This window comes from Polyergus mexicanus, unplaced genomic scaffold, assembly GCF_030449975.1.
Source record: "Polyergus mexicanus isolate NDT 795.1 unplaced genomic scaffold, iyPolMexi1.0 SCAF_17, whole genome shotgun sequence".
Lineage (NCBI taxonomy): Eukaryota > Metazoa > Arthropoda > Insecta > Hymenoptera > Formicidae > Polyergus > Polyergus mexicanus.
Window position 1 is genome coordinate 5,137,114 of NW_027223337.1, and position 20,984 is coordinate 5,158,097.

General features: G+C 35.4%; 3 protein-coding genes across 3 annotated transcripts; 2 read left to right on the forward strand and 1 right to left on the reverse strand.

Moving 5' to 3' along the window:
* Positions 1 to 67: 67 nt before the first annotated feature.
* Positions 68 to 20,978, reverse strand: LOC138940890 (angiotensin-converting enzyme-like). Its single transcript, XM_070310145.1, has 17 exons — positions 20,346 to 20,978; positions 19,721 to 19,797; positions 16,274 to 17,099; positions 15,946 to 16,001; positions 15,686 to 15,860; positions 15,157 to 15,322; positions 12,637 to 12,779; positions 8,432 to 8,789; positions 5,470 to 5,800; positions 3,920 to 4,308; positions 2,313 to 2,679; positions 1,794 to 2,112; positions 1,498 to 1,722; positions 863 to 1,388; positions 480 to 734; positions 244 to 419; positions 68 to 136 (listed from the first exon to the last, which is right to left on the reverse strand). Exons 10-17 carry the CDS (start codon positions 3,928 to 3,930, stop codon positions 96 to 98), a joined length of 1,920 nt encoding a protein of 639 aa, XP_070166246.1. The 5' UTR covers positions 3,931 to 4,308; positions 5,470 to 5,800; positions 8,432 to 8,789; positions 12,637 to 12,779; positions 15,157 to 15,322; positions 15,686 to 15,860; positions 15,946 to 16,001; positions 16,274 to 17,099; positions 19,721 to 19,797; positions 20,346 to 20,978; the 3' UTR covers positions 68 to 95.
* Positions 9,677 to 12,598, forward strand: LOC138940893 (actin-5, muscle-specific). Its single transcript, XM_070310148.1, has 2 exons — positions 9,677 to 9,783; positions 10,708 to 12,598. Exon 2 carries the CDS (start codon positions 10,729 to 10,731, stop codon positions 11,857 to 11,859), a length of 1,131 nt encoding a protein of 376 aa, XP_070166249.1. The 5' UTR covers positions 9,677 to 9,783; positions 10,708 to 10,728; the 3' UTR covers positions 11,860 to 12,598.
* LOC138940892 (actin-5, muscle-specific) lies at positions 14,480 to 19,115 on the forward strand. The gene is made up of 2 exons (XM_070310147.1): positions 14,480 to 14,580; positions 17,711 to 19,115. The coding sequence occupies exon 2, from the start codon at positions 17,737 to 17,739 to the stop codon at positions 18,865 to 18,867; it is 1,131 nt and encodes a 376-aa protein (XP_070166248.1). The 5' UTR covers positions 14,480 to 14,580; positions 17,711 to 17,736; the 3' UTR covers positions 18,868 to 19,115.
* Positions 20,979 to 20,984: the final 6 nt, after the last annotated feature.

Consider the following 20,984-nt stretch of genomic DNA (forward strand, 5'->3'; position numbering starts at 1 on the left):
TGTCGAAGTGTAGTTTGACTACACAATATCTCCCCTGTCACTTATTTCAAAATATATTTTTATTTTCCCATGGAGGAAATGTATTATTCAGAAGATTAGTCGACAAGTCTAAGCTCTTCTCTCGTCTGTACACATTCTAAAATGAAAGAACAATCAGTGAAATAATTTAATTACCATAAATATTCTATATAAAATATAAATAAAATCCTTAATTATTTTTGCATTTTCTTCAGTAATACGTACGTTTATTACTGGGTTTCCATCCAATATATTCGTTAGTTTTCTTATTTTCTTCTGTCAACCAATCGGTTAAAGGTTTGAAGTATTCCAAAAGTCCAGTGGAATCCATTCGTCTTTGACCTGCAATTTTCTCCATCGCATCTGGCCATGGTTTCGAAGAACCCAACTCCAGCATAGATCTAACACAAATATAACATTGTCCACATTGTCTCGAGAATTATTTTTGTAATCAGACTTACTTCAACAGGTTCCCAGCATCCTTATTATCATAAATATCACATTGATGCAGTGGATTGAGGTTTGGATTCATTGGATCGTATTGCTTTGCCTTGGTGCACAACGCTTTATGAAACTGGAATTGTATCACAAAGCTTACATAGTATCTTATGTACTCAACGTCTGCGATTATATGGTACTTCGAGCCGGGATCAAAATCTTCTTCTGACCTATCCACTGGTGGTTCAATGCCTTGGTACTCTTCTGCAAGCGACCACCTTTGAAGTAAAAAAATTCTTTAATTTACTCTTTACATTTTTTAAAATTGATATTTAAAAACTCGTTAAATTTTTATTCATAAGAGAGAGATTGTTATCTCTTTCACTTCATAATCGAGAATACTAACCAGTTACAGTTGTAATTGTCGGATGTCACTTTTCCTTGGAATACATTCCAGCGCCATCGATCCATCATATAGGCGAACGGCAGAAAAGTAATTTTGTCGAGACTCTTCGCGTAAAGATGATTCAGCAATGCTTCCCGGTCAGTTGAATCGTCCTTCAATAGTCCAATCTTCTTGAGATGGCTGGGGATGGACGCGCTGAGAGAGATGACATCGCCAACCGCCTCGTGAAAGCCGGGATTCGCACCCTCTTTGAAGACAGTGGGCTGATCCTTGTATTGCAAATAATACTCGACGTGACCCATTTCATGATGCGCCGTCAACAAATCCTCCATATTGATGCGCGTGCACTGCTTGATCCTGAAATCTTTGCTGTCGTAAAAATCCCACGCGCTCGCGTGGCAAATCATGTTTACGTCCTTCTGCTTCAACAAGATCGATTTTTCCCAGAATGTATCCGGCATGGCGGACAGATTGATTGACTTGAAGAAGTTCTCGGCAAGTCGGAATATGCTTGTCGCGTTGTAACCTGTGCTCGAAGAAATATTTACGAGGCATTATAACATACGTGCAAACAGAAGATCGGCCGTACAAGACCCGAGTTGTAACAGAGCTTCGGGAATTGAACGTAAACCTGCCTTGTTCGACTAAAGCAGCGCTAACGTCCGGCAACTGTTTGCCTGGAAATGGTACGGTAAAGTCCGCGATATTCGTCCATGTCTGAGCCCAGGTGTTGCCCAACAAGTGTGCTGGAATCGGGCCATCCTTGGAAACAATGTGTTCGCCGTATTTCTTCCTGAGCTCGCGCCGGACATAAGCGTGCAACTGCAGGTACAATGGTTTTAATTGTTGCCAGAGGGTCTCTGCGAAAATACCACATTTATTTTACAAGTGCTTCGTCGTATAGACACAGATAACATCGTGCGAATTTTACCAATTTGTTCGGGAAAGTCATCGGCTTCGTAATCCTTCATCCAGTACGCCGCGTAATCGGAAAAGTTGTTGAGCCTCGCCGCGGTGTTGGCCAATTCGACATATTTGGGATATAAAGATTTGACCTGTTCACCTGAAGCTTTCCTCCATTCCATCCAGATGTGTTTCAACTCTTCGGGATCGCGGCTGTGCATCAGAATTTCGGTGATTTCTGGCTCAAGCGCGAGATCGCATTTGCTCTTATTCTTATAGTCGCAAATCTTCGCAGTACTGTAGATATTCTCCATTTGGCTGATGGTCGATTCGAATTCCTTGTATTTCTATAATCTTATTTAATTAGTCGGCTAATATTTGTTTAATTTAGACATTAATTCTAAAAAAAGTCGCCAGAATCGAAGAGAATAATAAATATTTGTAATAAATCTCCATTTTTATTCTTCACTTTAATTTTTCATAAAAGACTCTCATAATAAGAAATTAAAAATAATTGATTTAAATTTTTCTTATTTTATATTCTTACATCTTCAGGAAGCGCGGCGACGCCGAGTATACCGAGTTTGTTGAATTGTCTTTTGATATTTTCATCCTCTAAGTCTCTCCAAGGAAAAGCGTTTACTTCTTCGGCGATCTGCTTCATGACACGTGCAGCCGTCGTGGACACGTTCAGCTTCTCGGCCAGATTCTCGTCCGTCAAGTTCGACGCATAATTCCATCCAGCGAGGCTCTGCTTGTTGTTCCATCTCGCGTATTCTGCGTCGATGCGTTTCAGGACATTCCGAGCGTTCTGCAGTGCCTCCGCGGCGGCCTGTGGACTTTTGACGGGATCAACCGGATCTTCTGCCGTGGGCTTTGTCACCGTCAAACTTACGATTGCCGCTACTAAGATTCTAATAACACGATAATATGCGATGTATTAATATAATATTAATAATCTTTATACATTATATTATATAATAATCTCAAATAATTAATTATATTTGTTATTATTTTTTAATTGTCAATAATTTAAAAAATTTGAAATGTTTCTCAGCTCAAGTTTGGAGGTGGCATATTAAACATCTCGAAGGACATCGGTTATCATTCTCTAAGTAATTTTGATTACTCCATAAAACTTACAGTGATATAAAGTTTGATATGACATTTTTTTGCGCGACTACTGTTCATTGCGTGATGTATATATATATATTTACTATAATATTATATCTTATCAATATATATGCTACCAGTAGCAAGAGAGCGAAAGAGAGATATCTCATTTACTAATAATAAATCAAATTATATATAATAATCTCATATATTAATATAATAGATTAAAAAAATTAATCAATTTCAAGAATACACAATCAATTTCATTTTCTCTTTTTCAATAATTCCTGTTTTGCGTTTCTCGTTTACATATATAAAGTTTTATGAATGTCGAATGTTGAGATCGCAATGTAAACGTACAAAACTACCTCGTTTGAGCCGGAAAACGATATTTCTTGATCTTCGATTGATGCGATTGTTCGAATGAAATACAATACGGTACTAAATGACGAGGTCAAACAACAGCGCGATTTCAAAGTCACGTGCAGGATGCGAAGAACACTCGCGTCCAGTATATTAACTCGTTAGACCGTGAGTGATTGTCGCCACGCATCCGGGTATATTTGACGTAAATGTCGGCGACGATACTTCACGTACAAAGTGTATCGAGAGTGGATAATCGTTCCTACTTCGCGAAATTAGCAACATAAAATGATTAAGCGATATTAAATAAACATTTTGCAAAATGGACATTGACATTAGCTTTTCTATACTAAAGAGAACATCACGATCTCTATATGATATTAATATCAAAAAATATAACACGATATATATAAATACTATATATGTATAATAATATGTACAACACACATATATATGTATATAAATATAACACAATTGTACAATCCATCTCTATATTTTACTATGACATTATATACAATATGTTTAATTCAGATTATCGATCATTGTAACATATATTTTTTCCTCTGTATCTTATGCGATATTTATTTCCGTAACGCTATCGATCTTTATATCGCGATCTTCGTATTAATGTTTATGGTGAAAACAAACAGTATGCTAATCAATTAACGGGATACTTACAGGCGCAACATATCGATTTGCCAAACTTTCACGTTCTTACAAAATAAGATCTTGCGGTTTTAATTAAAGAACCCGAGCAACTTTCAATGCGAGTGTTTGTGCGTTCTCCACAGGCATGTACAATCTCCTCCCGGCTGTCGACTGACCTCCGTGAGCGACACGCGTTATCTTTTATGAAACTTCCCCTCCTTCATCGACAGCATCCGATTGCGCTCCTGCGATCTCTGATAAATTCGAGCATGATCCTAGGTCGCCTGGTTCCGAGACTCGTCCTCGTTGTCCTGTCCTTTATCGACGCAAATTTATATATCGATCCGAACAATCGTGATCTTCTTCAACCTTCGTGCTCCTCAAAATTTTCAATGTTTTCGAACCGAGGGAGGAAGACGCTGCAAAAGAATATAATAATTAATATAATTCCGAATTAATATTGAAAGCTTGTTTCAGTAGTAAAAATTATTGACGTTATATATTATTCATCTATTATTAGAAATATTCACATTCTCATATATAATATTTGAAAACTATCGGAATATACAGGGTGTCCCATTTTAAAGGACCCACTCAAATATCTCAGAAACACTGCGTTAAATCGAAAAATGTTTCAAACAAAAGTTGTGTGGCTTCAAGGGGGCCATAAGATGGTGACAATGATTTGACCTTGGAAAATCATTTGAAGGTCATGTGAAGATCAACTTTAAAATCTTGAATAGAAATCCCCATTTTTTATTTAGTATTCTTGTAGCTGACATCAAGAGCTTTCCAAAACACTATAATAAAGTATTTTTTTATTAAGTACTTTTTGAGTTATTTTATATTTTAATCTGACATTTACATATAAAAAATTAAATATCTCGTAAAATATTTAGTTTTTGATAATCTTACCGTAATACTTCTATGTACAGAATAATGAGACAAATCAATTAGTATAAAAAAAAATTGTTTTTAAGAAAATTATTTTTAATGTATTTTTTTAAATAATTATTTGTTTTTTTTTGGCACTAATTAATTTGTCTTATTATTCTGTACATAGAAGTATTACGGTAAAATTATCGAAAACTGAATATTTTACGAAATATTTTATTTTTTATATCAAAATATGTCAGATTAAAATATAAAATAACTAAAAAAATACTTTATTATAGTGTTTTGGAAATCTCTCGATGTCAGCTACAAGAATACTAAATAAAAAATGGGGCTTTCCATTATCAAGGGGGCTTATGACCCCCTTGAAGCCACACAACTTTTGTTTGAAACATTTTTCGATTTAACGCAGTGTTTCTGAGATATTTGAGTGGGTCCTTTAAAATGGGACACCCTGTATAACTTGAATAGTTATAATTGGAATACTTTGTTTAGGATGATTTTTAGAATTTTATACAATCTTGTCGCGTGAGATTACTTCACATTGAAATCGCTATTATATTAATTGATATCGTGATTACTTTGATACATAGAATAAATTCCAGACTGTGTATACGATAACGTATTCAACGATAAGCCTTTTGAAATAAAAAAATATTGCGGCAGAAATTTTTATAAGGCCTCACCACTTCCATGTCTTCGCTATTGTTCATCGCCGAAATAAACGAGCCGATGGCTCAGCATTAATAATCTCCGATATAAAAGCGTATATCTTTGTCTGATCAGTTTTACATTCTGAATTCGTAGCAGCGAGCGTCCTTGCTGCGAGGACTACGTTTTTCAATTCTTTTCGCTTCATTAACGATACTTCTTCGAGAGTCGAGGATATGTCCTAGACTCGATATCGACTCAAGGGCTTCTGTTACGAATTGCGGAATAAATATTGCTCATTGTGTGAAATTTCGGAGGTAGTCACGTATTATACAATAAAACTTAAGCTAAATTCCAAGAAAGCGCCTAAAAAATAAGAGAATTAAAACAAAATTAAAATATATATATTATATCGAATATCAAAGGAAAGAGAGAGAGAGAGAGAGAGAGAGAGAGAGGGGGGGAAGCGAAGTGGTATCCTTTGTCTGGATAAATTTCAATAAAAATAATATAATCATTTCCGAAAATTAACTGTTAATTTCAAAAGAAAAAAATATTGTCTTATTTACATCTATACATGGACATTTTTAAATTTATATTTTTTCTATATCTGCAAATTTGAAAATAATAGGTAATAATAGGTAATGGAAACTTTCGCTTTTTGACATTAGATATTGAGATCATGTGACTAATGTAAATTTAAATTTAAAAAATAACATTATTAAATAAGTTTGTTTGAAAAGAAAGATATTGTGGCATTAATGGAAAGATATCTTTTCAAAATATCTGGCAGGAATGTTACCGTATCGTTGCTATGCACTTTCAATGAAAAGAATTAAAAAGAATTAATTGAATGAAAGAATTAATGGAAAGATATCTTTTCGAAACATCTGACAAGAATGTAACCGCATCGTTGTTATGGACTTTCAATTAAAAAGAATTAAAAAGAATTAATTAAGATTAAAGAAGCATCAGGTTCCATATAACATAGCAGAAGAGCGTCTATATGATATTGATTGACAACGTTCAATGTCAAGAATGTCGTAAAATAAATTAACTGTAGCTCTCAGATTGAATATTTGTTTAGGTTGTAGGCATAAATATTCTCTCTCGGCTTTTAGATAAGATCTTGGAAGATTTTTAACACTCGTCTAAAAATACGAGATGCTAAAAAAGCGAGTCCATCTAAGGAGAATATCTTGCTAGTTAGTTTAGCCAATAAAATGCTAGAAGAAACGGCTGCTCATCGTGTGCAAAGAAGCCTCTTCTAATTATACTCAGACATAATCGCGTTTTAGTTGCTATACTGACGTGAGATGATGCAAATGTTAGCAAATACAATAGATTTGATTTGCAACAATATATATTTCCTCATTCTACTAAAAAATATATTATAAATATTTAAATATATATTATAATATTATTTCGTTTTTTAATATTCAAATATATATTAAACCAGAAAACTTTTATATAATTATTAAAATTACAGATGTTAGACACATATATTTTACAATATAATTAAATTAAGTCCGGATGTAAAATAATGTGAGCTGTGAGCTGATATTTTCGTCCTTTGCTTCGTTGAAATTATTGCATGTATGAATTTATTTTTTGCGCTTAAAAACAAGGTTGTACTAGATTTCACAAATATTAAAAATATAAGATCTATAGAATTTCTGTATGTGTCTACGCGTTACACCTATGATTTTGTATAACGCTTCGTTGATCTATCATATCGGGTAATAAATTCGAACAATTCAATTGTCGAGATTTAAAAGAGAGATCGGAGTACCTTGAAGCGCGCTTCCGGCAAGATTTCCAACAAGTACATATTGAAATAGATCTTAATTATTAATTTATTTATGACAAAAGTCAAAAGTAAATATTTATTGAAAATCTATTCTCGAAAGTAATATATTTTTTGCAAATTTACAAATAAATTGTGTAGCATCGTCGAGCACATAAATTGATTTACTTCGAACAGAAGTTATCTTAAAATGATATATAAAAACATTGATTAAAGTTGATAATAAATCTTGACAAAGTAGTACACATTGTTTGCGACATAGATTACATATCGGAAATTTCAACATTTTCATGCAAAAAAAAAGAAATGCACTTAACAGCACTAAGCAGCAATTAACAAAGTCCAGAGATAGAATTAGAAATATAAAACTATTTCTTTCACAATTATTATTTTCACGATAACTGTGTCATTATACACAGTATTCCCATCTATTGAGTAGATTAGAGTAAGGATTAAATCTCGAATCGTCGGGATTTATTCTTAATTCTCTATTCCTCTCCTTCTCTCGTTTTATGTATTAGGTGTACAACTTTGCTTACGCCGTTTTCCTATAGATGGCTTTAGCGGTAAGCAGTGGTCGAAATAAATAGATCATAGACGTCATGCAATAAACTTGGGCATCTGTCAACATAATCCCATAGAAACATTAGTCGATTTGTGTCTGCATCATAAAGTTATTCTCGATTGAAAATGTCAGTTTACGAGCCAAATTCTCGTCATTTGCGGGAGGTTTTAATTTTCTGCTTCAATATGAAGAAATCTGCGGCTGAGGCTCATCGAATGCTCTCAAATACTTATGGTGAAGCCGCTATTAGTGAAAGAACGTGTCGTGAGTGGTTTCAACGCTTCAAGAACGGTGATTTTCACGTCGAAGACCGGCATAGCGGTGGAAGAGAGAAGGTTTTCGAAGATGCAGAATTGGAGGCATTACTTAATGAAAACTCGAGTCAAAGTCAAAAAGAATTGGCACGATCATTGGGAGTGACTCAACAAGCAAATTCAAAACGCCTAACCAGTTTTTGACAATAAAGCCTCGAATTTCGGAAAAAAAAACGGCGGAAGCAAAGTTGTACACCTAATACTTCTTTTTTCTCGCCGAAAGAGGAATGAATTATTACGTACGACGCGCATATAACACTTCGTTATGTGTACGAATGAATTAAATGCCAATTGGCAATTTGTCTAAATACCTCAGGACACAGATCACAGCCATATGTAGGTAGTGCGAAGTCGCAATGTTCAAACGCTTTACTAGATCAGACGAAAAAAAATGCGACGAGGGTTTTTCTTGATGGAAATAAAATCTCCCTTAGTTTAGGGCTATTTCTCTCTTCTATTCTTCAATGTAATATAAATTCTTCAAATATCATAGTACTTCGTACATCGGAGGAGTACATCGTCTCGTGTTAATAGCCTGATTTGGCCATGAGCGAGTATTTTCAGGACCGCCGCGAAGCATCGGGGATTTCCGGCGTATGCCAAAAGCATCGCAGCAATTCGGAGAACGACCACGAGAAGCCGAAGCCGAAGAAGAAAGAAAACGACGACCTATAAGAAATGAAATATGATAAAAATATACACTATATTAATTGGAGAATGCACAATGTGTATTTTAAATCCTTTATAACACCAGAATATACTTCCTTTCTAAATACGGGATATGCTCATTAATTAAATAAAGAATTTAAGAAAAAAAAGATCTCTAAACAATTAAAAAATTCAGAGGAAAAACGTGACAAGCCCATAATATTTGTAAGATTTATTTTAAATACGATTTCTTATATATTATCAAATCAACTTATGAATTATCAGTTTTAGTTTTTAACTACTTTCACAGTCTTATTAAGAATTGTGTTCTTAAAAAATTATTATAAAAAATATAAAAATCTTTTTTATAAATAAGCCTGTATACACTCGCCCGCATACATTCTCGGTATCCTTCTTTCCATCTTAGAAAATAATTTCTTCATTCACATATTGTCTGAAAAATTCTCTGCTATATTTTTCATATTCTTTCACAAAAAAAAAAAGTCAAATTACGTAAACCTGCAAATTGCACGTTCGATCATCCAATTAAAGATCTTTCTTGATATCTAATCGCGAGATAGATTATCATTCAACGAGATTCACGAAGAGCAGATAACTGCAACGGGTGAATGTTGGCAATGGCCCGCGTTAATGTCTAGATTAGGAGATGTCGACCGTTCCGTGGGGATTTCCAAGAGAGCGCGAACGAAAAGATGAAGAAAAGGAAGGAGAACGACGATGACGAGAACTGACGCGTCGCGACGGCGACGCGCGTGAATCGCGTTGCCGCCGTTCTCGCCCAAAAGCTTCCTGATCGTGTGTATGTATCCACCACCCACTTTATGTGTGTAGATGCGAAGCGTGGGCAGCGGTCGCTGGCCAGCCCTGGAGGCGTCCCGCGTGCCCATCTTCGGTAGCGTCGCGCATCGCATCGCGGACGTTATATCTGGCGTCGCGACGCCCTCGGGCCTCAGCCGCTCCTCAGACGCCCGTCAATTCACAACTCACCCCCACGGTTAGTAGCAAAGATCAGCGTATCGTTTTCGTGCTTATGCTTGTGATCCCTTGGAAGTTTGCGCGCGAATTATAGGAGTCATAGAAGTGCCGGTGAGAAAATCGATCTAACGATCTCGAGAGAAAGGAAAAGTCTGTGAAACACGTCCTGTGTATAAAGAACGGAAGATTTTGATCGAAAGGACAAGTTTAGTTGCGGGATTGCGTTTATGTCGGATCGAGTAGTTTGATGAAAAAGAAATAGGATTGATTTTGAAGTGTGATCGATTTAAGTAATGCTGTGTTATTATTCAATAGATTAACAAAGATTTTTAAAAAGGAAAAAATTCCACGTATGCTAGTAAAAGAACAATTTATATCAATTTACGTAAATATTGAATAATTGGTACATTTAATTAAATACCTTAATTTGATACTTTGAATTCAGCGGTGAACTAGAAGAATAACGATATTTCGATTTTTTATTTATCTCGTAGTAAGAATAATGCAGAATTTTTGGAATAGTATAGGAAATGTCCGTTTAATCCGTTTATTCCGTTTAGTCCGTTTAATACGTTTATATACGAAAAGAAAAAATTTTAATTCCGTTGAAATTCTTATCACTTCTCAGAAAGCTTCTATAATATTCCTGAAAATTAAAATATAATTAATTTAAATAATTAATGTCGAGTTATACATTTAAAAGATCAGTATGTAAATGCGATTTGTGTTTATTTCGCATGGGTCTTATTAAACAAAAATATATTATGAAATTATGTGAACCTATAAGTGAATATCAAGTTAAAGAAAAATTAATAAGATTATATAAATATCAATATAAGTATGAGATAAAAAAACTGTTTACGAATCAACATATTATAAATTTCAATTAATTATTTCTGTTAGATTCAACGAGCTAAATCTAAATGACACAACTTTTTTACAGAGAAACTAAAGCAGCAGCAAGATGTGTGACGACGAAGTAGCCGCTCTTGTGGTAGACAATGGTTCCGGCATGTGCAAAGCCGGTTTTGCCGGAGACGACGCACCCCGCGCAGTCTTCCCCTCGATCGTCGGTCGACCCCGTCATCAGGGTGTGATGGTCGGTATGGGTCAAAAAGATAGCTACGTAGGCGATGAAGCCCAGAGCAAACGAGGTATCCTGACTTTGAAATATCCGATCGAGCACGGTATCATCACTAATTGGGATGACATGGAGAAGATCTGGCATCACACCTTCTACAACGAATTGCGTGTTGCACCCGAGGAACACCCGGTTCTCCTTACCGAAGCACCTCTGAACCCGAAAGCTAACCGCGAAAAGATGACGCAAATTATGTTCGAAACCTTCAACAGTCCAGCTATGTACGTCGCCATTCAGGCCGTCCTCTCCTTGTACGCTTCCGGTCGTACCACCGGTATCGTTTTGGATTCCGGTGACGGTGTCTCTCACACCGTACCCATCTACGAAGGTTACGCTCTTCCTCATGCCATCCTCCGTCTGGACTTGGCTGGACGCGATCTTACCGACTACCTTATGAAGATCCTTACCGAAAGAGGCTACAGCTTCACCACCACGGCCGAGCGAGAAATCGTCCGCGACATCAAAGAGAAGCTTTGCTATGTCGCCCTGGACTTTGAACAGGAAATGGCCACCGCTGCCGCCAGCACCTCTCTCGAGAAGAGCTACGAATTGCCTGATGGTCAGGTCATCACCATCGGTAACGAGAGGTTCCGTACACCCGAGGCCCTCTTCCAGCCTTCCTTCCTGGGTATGGAATCTTGCGGTATCCACGAGACCGTCTACAACTCCATCATGAAGTGTGATGTCGACATCCGTAAGGACCTCTATGCCAACAACGTTCTTTCTGGTGGCACTACCATGTACCCTGGTATTGCTGATCGTATGCAAAAGGAAATCACTGCTCTCGCGCCTTCTACCATCAAGATTAAGATCATCGCTCCACCCGAGAGGAAATACTCCGTATGGATTGGCGGTTCTATCTTGGCCTCCTTGTCCACCTTCCAGCAGATGTGGATTTCCAAGCAAGAGTACGACGAGTCCGGCCCTGGCATTGTCCACCGCAAATGTTTCTAAGCGCGTCATTACACGATCATTGATGCAACGATGTAATCTTTATCGAAAGAATATCATCCTACTTCGGGGAGAACGCGTACCTAGCATGATGTTCTGCCCTGAGCGATCAAACTGCTACGAGAAACATCATCATCGACTCTCAATCATCATGGGATCTCATCAAATCGTCATTGTCACGGCCTCGCTCATCGTTATGCAAATAACAACAGCCTGGCTTAATATCTTTGTCGCCGCAGCCTTTTGTAAAACTGCGCGCGACAACATCATTATTCACTTGGCGTCATCACGGCTGAGGTAGCGGTCGGTGGTATTGGCTCTCGTCACAGGACTTTGCTCGTTGTAGCCTGGACGTAGCCAAGCATCGGAAAGAGGCCTTAAAGGGATATGTAGAGGAGAGATCAGGTGCATCTTTCTGTCGCGAAAGGAACATTCTGGACAGAAGTATAAGGATATGCAAGGATCCTGATAATAACGTTGTGCTTGGCAACGAATTTCGAGACTACTTTGGGAAGGTCGCGCTTTATTTACTGTCGCGCGAGCGTCTTTCATCACCGTCCAAGAAATCTATCTCTCAATACGTATTGCATATAATTATGTCTAGTCTGCTAACTAAAGCACTTAAGCTCTACTGATGTGTACTTCTATACTTTAACTTATTTTGTAAATATTATACTATATTATTATGAATATTGTTATATACAATGTCAAAGTCAAGTCAAATATACATTATGTCACTCCACACTATCGTTATATAATCTTTTACATTACCTCACGTACCTCGCATATTTGATTTATGGCATACTTTTGGCGTAGCACTCTCAAACTCCTCACAGACAATCTCAGGCTTCCATTCATTTTGTCAAATTCCTTTCCACATGTATGTCGTTGTATAATCACACAAATTTTTAAATAAATTACACCTGAAAATGTTATTTTTTTACCACTTGCGAAATTTAGATTTAGAACAATTTTTTTTTTTTTTTTTTTTTTTTTGCCTATTTTAGATCTCCCAAGACTATATATAAATATACAAAATACTCTTTTCTTTTTTTACTTCCTTTTTTCTTTCAATCGCAATTGAAAGAAAAGAAAAAAAATTTGCTTATACACTTCGCAAACTTTGTCCTAAGTATTACTTAACAATGTTGTTAAAATTTAGTTATATAACTTGGCATTTTCCCGTTTCGCGATTATGTTAGTCTTGTTGTATCGTTCCCGTGACAAATTTCATCTTTGATCACGACAAAATGGAAATTCGCGGAGTTTTAAAATAACTCTTATCGCGTAGACTAATAGACTATAATCGCAATAAATAATCTTGGCCCCAATTTTAAATTAATTTTCTACCGTATAATTTTTTCCTATTCATTGACTTCTTCTTCCATAACAAGAATTTTCGCGTATCATTCCCACATCATTCATCTAAATCTAAATCATCGATTAAATGTTGATTACTCGTCTAAAGAAGGAATATACGAATTTGTTTCCGGTCGTCACGAATTATCAGACTTTGTCGTATTTATCGTTTCTAGAAATCTTTCATAAATGCGTTTGAATGCTCATTGATATTTAGAGACAAAAATATTTGCGATAAAAGCTCTTGCGAAGAAGATACAGTTTATTTCGGTCGCATCGCGTAATCTTAAAGTATTTCTGCTACCTCCTTGATATTCGTCAGAGCATGGTTCTTGCTTTTATTGAGACTTTTTCGACTCTTCCGTTTTCTGTTTATTAATATATGGACATGATGTATTTATTCCGATGAAATAATTATTTCCCAAGAAAATTCCACGTATATAATTACAATTATAATTATTGTTTTAAGTTGAATTTATAAGCGAAAAAAATAAGATAAAGTGATATAAATGTGAAATAAGATTTTATATATCAAATTTTTATACCATATTTCTTTTGAAAAAGCCATGTTTAAAAAAAAGATATAAAGAAGGCTAATATATACACATGTATTGCATAATCGTTAAAAGAAAATTTTGCGATATCTGCTTTTGTAAAATAAAATGGTCTGTCCAAAATAGGCATACAAAAATATATTTTTACAAGTAGGTATATTACTGAGATAAGCGGATATCACTTATTGTTGAATACAAGATTGTAGACATAATAGAAAGATGAGATAATTTTTGTTAATAATTTGACGATTATTGATATCGAGTCAAAATTTATATTGATCCGAAAATGAAGTTTTCTCAGTGTATTCTCGCGATAAATATACATATATTTCTTAATGTATTACATTATAATTACTTTATAATTATAACATATTTTTGCATTAAAAAATTATTTTGCTATATAAATGAGATTTTTTTTGTGAAAATAAAGGAAAATATCTTAATGCAATTATTAAGTGTGAGTCAATTATATCGATTTAATTAATATTTGTCGAAATGATTCCCAGAGAGAGAAAGAAGAAATTAACCAAATCAGTTTAATTTTTGTTGAAACGACCGGAATTCCAAAGCACAACGCAGAAACGCGCCACGGAGTATTTCCAAAGCGGTAAAGCATATACGTCGAACCGCTTAGGGGCTGCGGCCGCCTAAGTTCGGCGAGCGTCGCGACGCCCAACGAGGCGATGCCTTTTTCGTGCCTGTCGAGCAAGCACCATCCCACGAAAATGCGGGGGCGTCCAGACGAGAGCATATAATCGACGTCGCGACGCCACCGAGGCACAGACGCCGCTCCACCTCTGTCCCGTGCACGGTACGTAGTAAATTTTCGTACGAATTTCCGCTATATCGCCGGGATATTACATCTCTTCCTTCTCTGAGGGATACAATCGCTTCCTGTCTGTTTTATCGAAGACATGTTATCAACACATTCGCGTGCTGTAGTGATTAGCAAACAAAAGTGATAAGCTGCTGTACCATAAAAGGATTATTCGTGATAACCAGCAATTCTTAAAGTAACAGCTTTATTATTATTCTCATTTATGTTTAATCGAAATTCGAAAAATTTACAGCATATAAGCGTTTAATATTATTAAAAAATCATCTGTACAATTTAAAACATCTAAATTTAATAATATTTAAAGCAAAGAAAGCTTGCTTGCCATATATTTTCGATTATTTTCAGAATCCAAATTATCGTTAGAGGTATTTAAATTGAATCTACAGATTATTCATATTTTTTTTATCTCTTATTTATTTCTCCTTATTTCTTTTTAATTTTTGATCGATAGATTGATCTGAAAGTATTCAATGGTTTTTTTTTTTTTAAATTTCGAGATATCATCACAATCGAGATGTCATAGAGTTTATCTGACTATTTGTTATTTACCTAAGAAAAAGTCTCCAGTTCGCTGCCGACTCCTCGAAAGAAGTTTAAGTTCGCAGCATATCACTGTATCCATTGAGATTGAATCTTGGCGCATTGTCAAATCACTCGTATAATTATTGTATCGTATGGCACATCCGTCGTCCTAATAACGTGCAGTAAGCGAGACCTGTTCCGATCCAAATTGATCTTAATCTCCAAATGTGCAACATTTAACGCATCAATTTTAACAATAGTATATTACTCGTTAAATAATATTTAAAAATATCAGAAATAACAAAATTAAAAATATTCATCTCGACTAATTTTCTAACTTAATTATAATATATTAACATCTTTCTTCCCCAAACAGTGTTAAACGGTAGTCGAAGAATAATCGCTGTGATAGTTAAAAACATATTTTTCAAGATAAAGTATCTAATTAGTATAATAGATTCGATTATTTTTTTGCAAAATTTTATAAATAAGAAAAGTTTCAGATATAAATAAAATTCATGTCGATATAGCGTGTAATTTTATGTGTAATTTTCGCCTCGTTTTTTTAGAATTCATCTAAGTAATGATAATACGATAAGCAAATACTAGTTTTCGAGCATTAGTGCGTGTGCTAGAAAGTGTTCCACATCCAAGTATAGTTTTATTAGTTTTAACCTTTGTTTAAGTCTTCCTCAGCCAATGTTGACAGCCAATATTACTGGCTGCGAAAACTAACAATAAGTAGAGATGAAAACTAGTTACATTATAAAGACAAAATAAATAATATATTAAAAGAAGAATATTGTGAGTACTTACTAGCACGTGCACCGGTGCCAGAAGGTATTTTCTTATCGTATTAAAATTAGATTGATCTAAAAGTATGATTAAAAAAAATATTATTTTATATATACATGTTTTAAGATTTAGACTTGTACAAATCATTATCACATATATTACAATAGAAATGATTATACAATATAACACTTATATGCACACAATATTGAAAAAAAAAAAAAAAAAAATGTAAGTACGATTAAAATTTTACAAAATATAAAGATTATTTTATAACATTTAAAAACTCTTAGAAACATTTTAATATCTCACAAATTAAATTATTTTTTATTAATTAATTTTTTCCACTTACTTGTACTGAAAAATGTTTAACGAGCCATACAATTATAGTTTCATATTTGCGATATTGTTCGTGACTACTTCCATGCCCATTAAAGGACCTATCCTCTGTAAATCGCACCCCTCGTGCCTTCTTCTCTCTCCTTGGTTCCTAAAATTACTCATTCTTCTAAAGATCCAGTTTCCTTAATGTCGGTGAACTTTAAACATCGAACAGGGGAACTTCAGATTTTAAACAGCTTACGGCCGTCTTTTTCTAGAATTACAACTAGCGAGATACGAGGAACGAATTACAAGCAGTGTTAATGTTAAAATCAGCTTTACCGCCGTCCCTTTGAATGTGTTCGTAATCATAATCGAGGTCTTCGGCCGTGCAATCACGTTGGTTCCTTTTCCGCGCGGGCAGGCATAATTTTGGCACGCACGCCGCTGCCTCGCAGAGGGGCGTTATGTTTTATCTGTCCTCGTCGACTGTGGCTGCGGCGGCGGCGGCGGTGTCGACTACCATAATCGTCGCTTGAACTTATTAGGGAGCGTCCGTCGGCCGTACGTCTAAAGTTAGCGACGCGTCGTGCAAAAATAGCGCCGCGACGCTGAGGCCGCCTTGCCTATCGCTTTATAGGCAACTGGGTCAATTCTGGCTTCACGCAACCGTGGAACAATTTGATCGAAGAACTCTCTAAATTTGCCATTCTCAAAATTTTTCATCAGACGGCAAACTTTTTTTTTTTTTTTTTTTTAATAGTTATTCCTCTCTCAAATTGAATATCCATCTTGAAACAATTTAGAATTTGCATTCGTGAAGAATTATGCAACATTTATCCGGGGAGTTCTGAAACCTGCAATTTATTATTATTAGTTAGAAAATTATTTTTTTTATAATTTTATCATTCTTGTTTTTTAAAAATTGTCTTTAAAATAAAATATAAAAGTATAATTCGCGCGGAAAGAGAGAAAGAAAGAATTGAATAAATTATATTTATAAAAAAATTATTCATTCAGTCAATATTTTTTAATTACATAAAATTAGTTTAATCTTTGGTGCAATATTAGAGAACAAAAGTAACAATATTTGTATATAAATTTTATAATTTATCGCGTAGATTATATAATTTTTTTATTTAATTTTATTTTCTATTATTCTTTATGTAATAGAATAACGATACTTTTAACACAATTTATTTTTATTAGCTTTATATCTTTATCATATTTACATAATTTATTCTAATTAAAATCCTTTTTTACATAAAGAAGTGTTAGCGTGATGCATAACGTGAATCTTTTCTGAAAAAAAAACGAGAATAATCTACGATGTTAACATGCCAATAATAAAATAAAAATAAGATTACAGATAGGTATCATTCAATCAAAAGCAATTAACATATTAACACCTGAAACATCAACGCGATAATAATCGCAAATTGAGAGACATCAATAATTTCTGTTGCAGAAAGTTGAAATCGAAGAAAAGCCATAATGTGTGATGACGAAGTAGCTGCCCTGGTCGTAGACAATGGTTCCGGTATGTGCAAAGCCGGCTTTGCCGGGGACGACGCTCCTCGCGCCGTCTTCCCATCGATTGTTGGTCGACCCCGTCATCAGGGTGTGATGGTCGGTATGGGTCAAAAAGATAGCTACGTAGGCGACGAGGCTCAGAGCAAACGAGGTATCCTGACTTTAAAATATCCGATCGAGCACGGTATCATCACTAACTGGGATGACATGGAGAAGATCTGGCATCACACCTTCTACAATGAATTGCGTGTCGCTCCCGAGGAACACCCGGTCCTCCTTACCGAAGCACCTCTGAATCCAAAAGCTAACCGCGAAAAGATGACGCAGATTATGTTCGAAACCTTCAACAGCCCAGCTATGTACGTCGCCATTCAGGCCGTCCTCTCCTTGTACGCTTCCGGTCGTACCACCGGTATCGTTTTGGATTCCGGTGACGGTGTCTCTCACACCGTGCCTATCTATGAAGGTTACGCTCTTCCTCATGCCATCCTCCGTCTGGACTTGGCTGGACGCGATCTTACCGACTACCTTATGAAGATCCTTACCGAAAGAGGCTACAGCTTCACCACCACGGCCGAGCGAGAAATCGTCCGCGACATCAAAGAGAAGCTTTGCTATGTCGCCCTGGACTTTGAACAGGAAATGGCCACCGCTGCCGCTAGCACTTCTCTCGAAAAAAGCTACGAGTTGCCTGATGGTCAAGTCATCACCATCGGTAACGAGAGATTCCGTACACCCGAGGCCCTCTTCCAACCTTCCTTCCTAGGTATGGAATCTTGCGGTATCCACGAAACCGTCTACAACTCTATCATGAAGTGCGACGTCGATATCCGTAAGGATCTCTATGCCAACAATGTTCTCTCCGGTGGTACCACTATGTATCCTGGTATCGCTGATCGTATGCAAAAGGAAATCACCGCTCTCGCACCTTCGACCATCAAGATCAAAATCATCGCTCCACCCGAGAGGAAATACTCCGTATGGATCGGTGGTTCCATCCTGGCCTCCTTGTCTACCTTCCAGCAGATGTGGATCTCCAAGCAAGAATATGACGAATCCGGCCCCGGCATCGTTCACCGCAAGTGCTTCTAAACAATTACGCTCGATGCTATTCATTATTATTATTGTTATTATTGCTACACCTTTCCCTAAGATGTATCGTTCACTGCCGCATCGCTTTGTCTAGTGTTGGATCTGTTAGTCGAATACTACTATCATTACTATTGGTCCATGGCAGCAAGTCTTTTATCAACGATCGTCATACGAGCATATACGTCATCTTTTGTATATAAATTTACGTCTATGGAATAAATCAATCTTACATTCTTACAGCCGTTTAATTCGTAATTTTTCATTCTTTGACACCCTTATATTTGCGCGAAAATTAATTAGTGGTATTCAATTAAATAGCTTTTATTAATTGATATTTTTTGCGGGATATGTTTTATTTCTCATTGTTTAAAGTTTAAAATATTATAAAAAATAGCATCTTATGCATCGGTCTGTTAATTAATTAAATTAATCACTTAATACTTAATCAATTGACTGATAAAAATTAATTTGGTGATTCTATCTTCTTTTACAAACAGATGATGTTTAAATACTTATATGAACTTTTTTAAACATTATAAAATTAATTGATTTAATACATACAACTATTATATATGTATAGAAATGAACAAGGATTACATAAATAAAATGTATCCAAGATTTTTATTTAGAATTCTATTTAATTTTGAAGAAAGACGTTAAAAATTATAAAAATTACAGGGGGAGTTTCTAAGGTTATCATAATATCAGATAAAATTATACAAGCTCATATATAAAAGCTTGGTAAGACGTTAGACCTGTGCATAACTGATACGGAATAAATTAAAAACCATTCATATGACAACAAATGGATTCTAATATATTACATTTATCGAAATTACTACGAATACATTACCTCTTACTGATATAGTAGCAATATAGTAGGCATGTGATTCAGACATATGTTTATCCAAACTCGTCTCGCTTGTAATTCTGCAACAAGACGTATATGTGTATAAATAGATGTGCATTACTTAAATTCACAAGTATACAATTACAACAATATTACATAAAATATGTAAAGCATAGCCGATATTATATAAAATATTGAAAAGAATATCTCGAGAATCTGGCAGTTTTCCAAACCAAACACATTTTACAGTATTTCACATATTTTGTTGGCAGAAATGGTTTAATAGTACAATAAGATTGTATTGTATGGCTAAAAAATGCAACTAGGGAAAGGTGATCACATTAAAAGAGTCAATAATATCAGATATTCATATATAGCCGGTTATTTTTGTAACTGTTGTAGCTGCCAAATTACTTTTTAATCGCTTCAATTATAAATTCGTGTTTCTAATTCTCACTATAGATTAACAATGAACATGAAATCAAGTTTACAAATAAATGTGAAAAAGGTTTTTTAATTAAACATTTAAACATTTTAAATTTTGCTAATTGATAAGATTATGATTTTTCTAGCTAGTCGAATTTTTTTGGAGTATTATTCTTGATCGGAAAAAAATGAAAACGTTTACCTTCGGTATTCTTTTCGGTGAACACATCCGGCTCTGCTCCACACTTTCACTGAAGCTACCCTCGCAATTATGCGTGCCCGAACATAGCGATGAGCGAGAATTGCTCGACGACAAAGGATGCGCCCTTTCGGGGTTGAAACTCGGCAATGTGAATCGGCACAGCATCGGCTTTGCCGACAGTGCAAAAAGGTGGAGGGGATCTTTGCGATGGCTCGAGTAAGCATGTCGCCCCGTGCATCTGTCAATTAGCATCTGTCAATAGCAAATTAAAAGCAGCAATTAGCGAATAAGACTTTGGATTTGCATCCGCGATTCTTTCTCCTCTCATAAGTCAATATGATTAGAGGTCATATCGTGTTATCTGAGCCGGATGTCTCATAAGCGCAGTCCGCTAAGAATATGCGCGAACATAATAAGAATTGACAAGTTGAATCATCTAATGAATATGTTCTCATATTATCAGAAAATAATTATTTAAAAACAAGGAAAGTATTTATTTTTCAGATGGGTTATTTGGATATTACTTTATTTCAAAAGAGAAGAATTTATATCATCATCATGATGCTTGAAGAATGCAAAATGAGACGCTGTTTCAAGGTGCTTTCACCATAAAGAATTAACCTTTTGAAGATAATTTTT

Excerpts from the sequence above, each read along its gene's own strand:
- LOC138940890 (XM_070310145.1), bottom strand. Across the intron at positions 1,389-1,497 it reads CGCTGCTTTAGTCGAACAAG|GTTACAACGCGACAAGCATA; the intron begins GCAGGTTTACGT and ends CTTCGAGCACAG. Across the intron at positions 137-243 it reads ATGGAAACCCAGTAATAAAC|AATGTGTACAGACGAGAGAA; the intron begins GTACGTATTACT and ends CTTTCATTTTAG.
- LOC138940893 (XM_070310148.1), top strand. The coding sequence starts at position 10,729 with ATGTGTGACGACGAAGTAGCCGCTCTTGTGGTAGACAATGGTTCCGGC.
- LOC138940892 (XM_070310147.1), top strand. The coding sequence starts at position 17,737 with ATGTGTGATGACGAAGTAGCTGCCCTGGTCGTAGACAATGGTTCCGGT.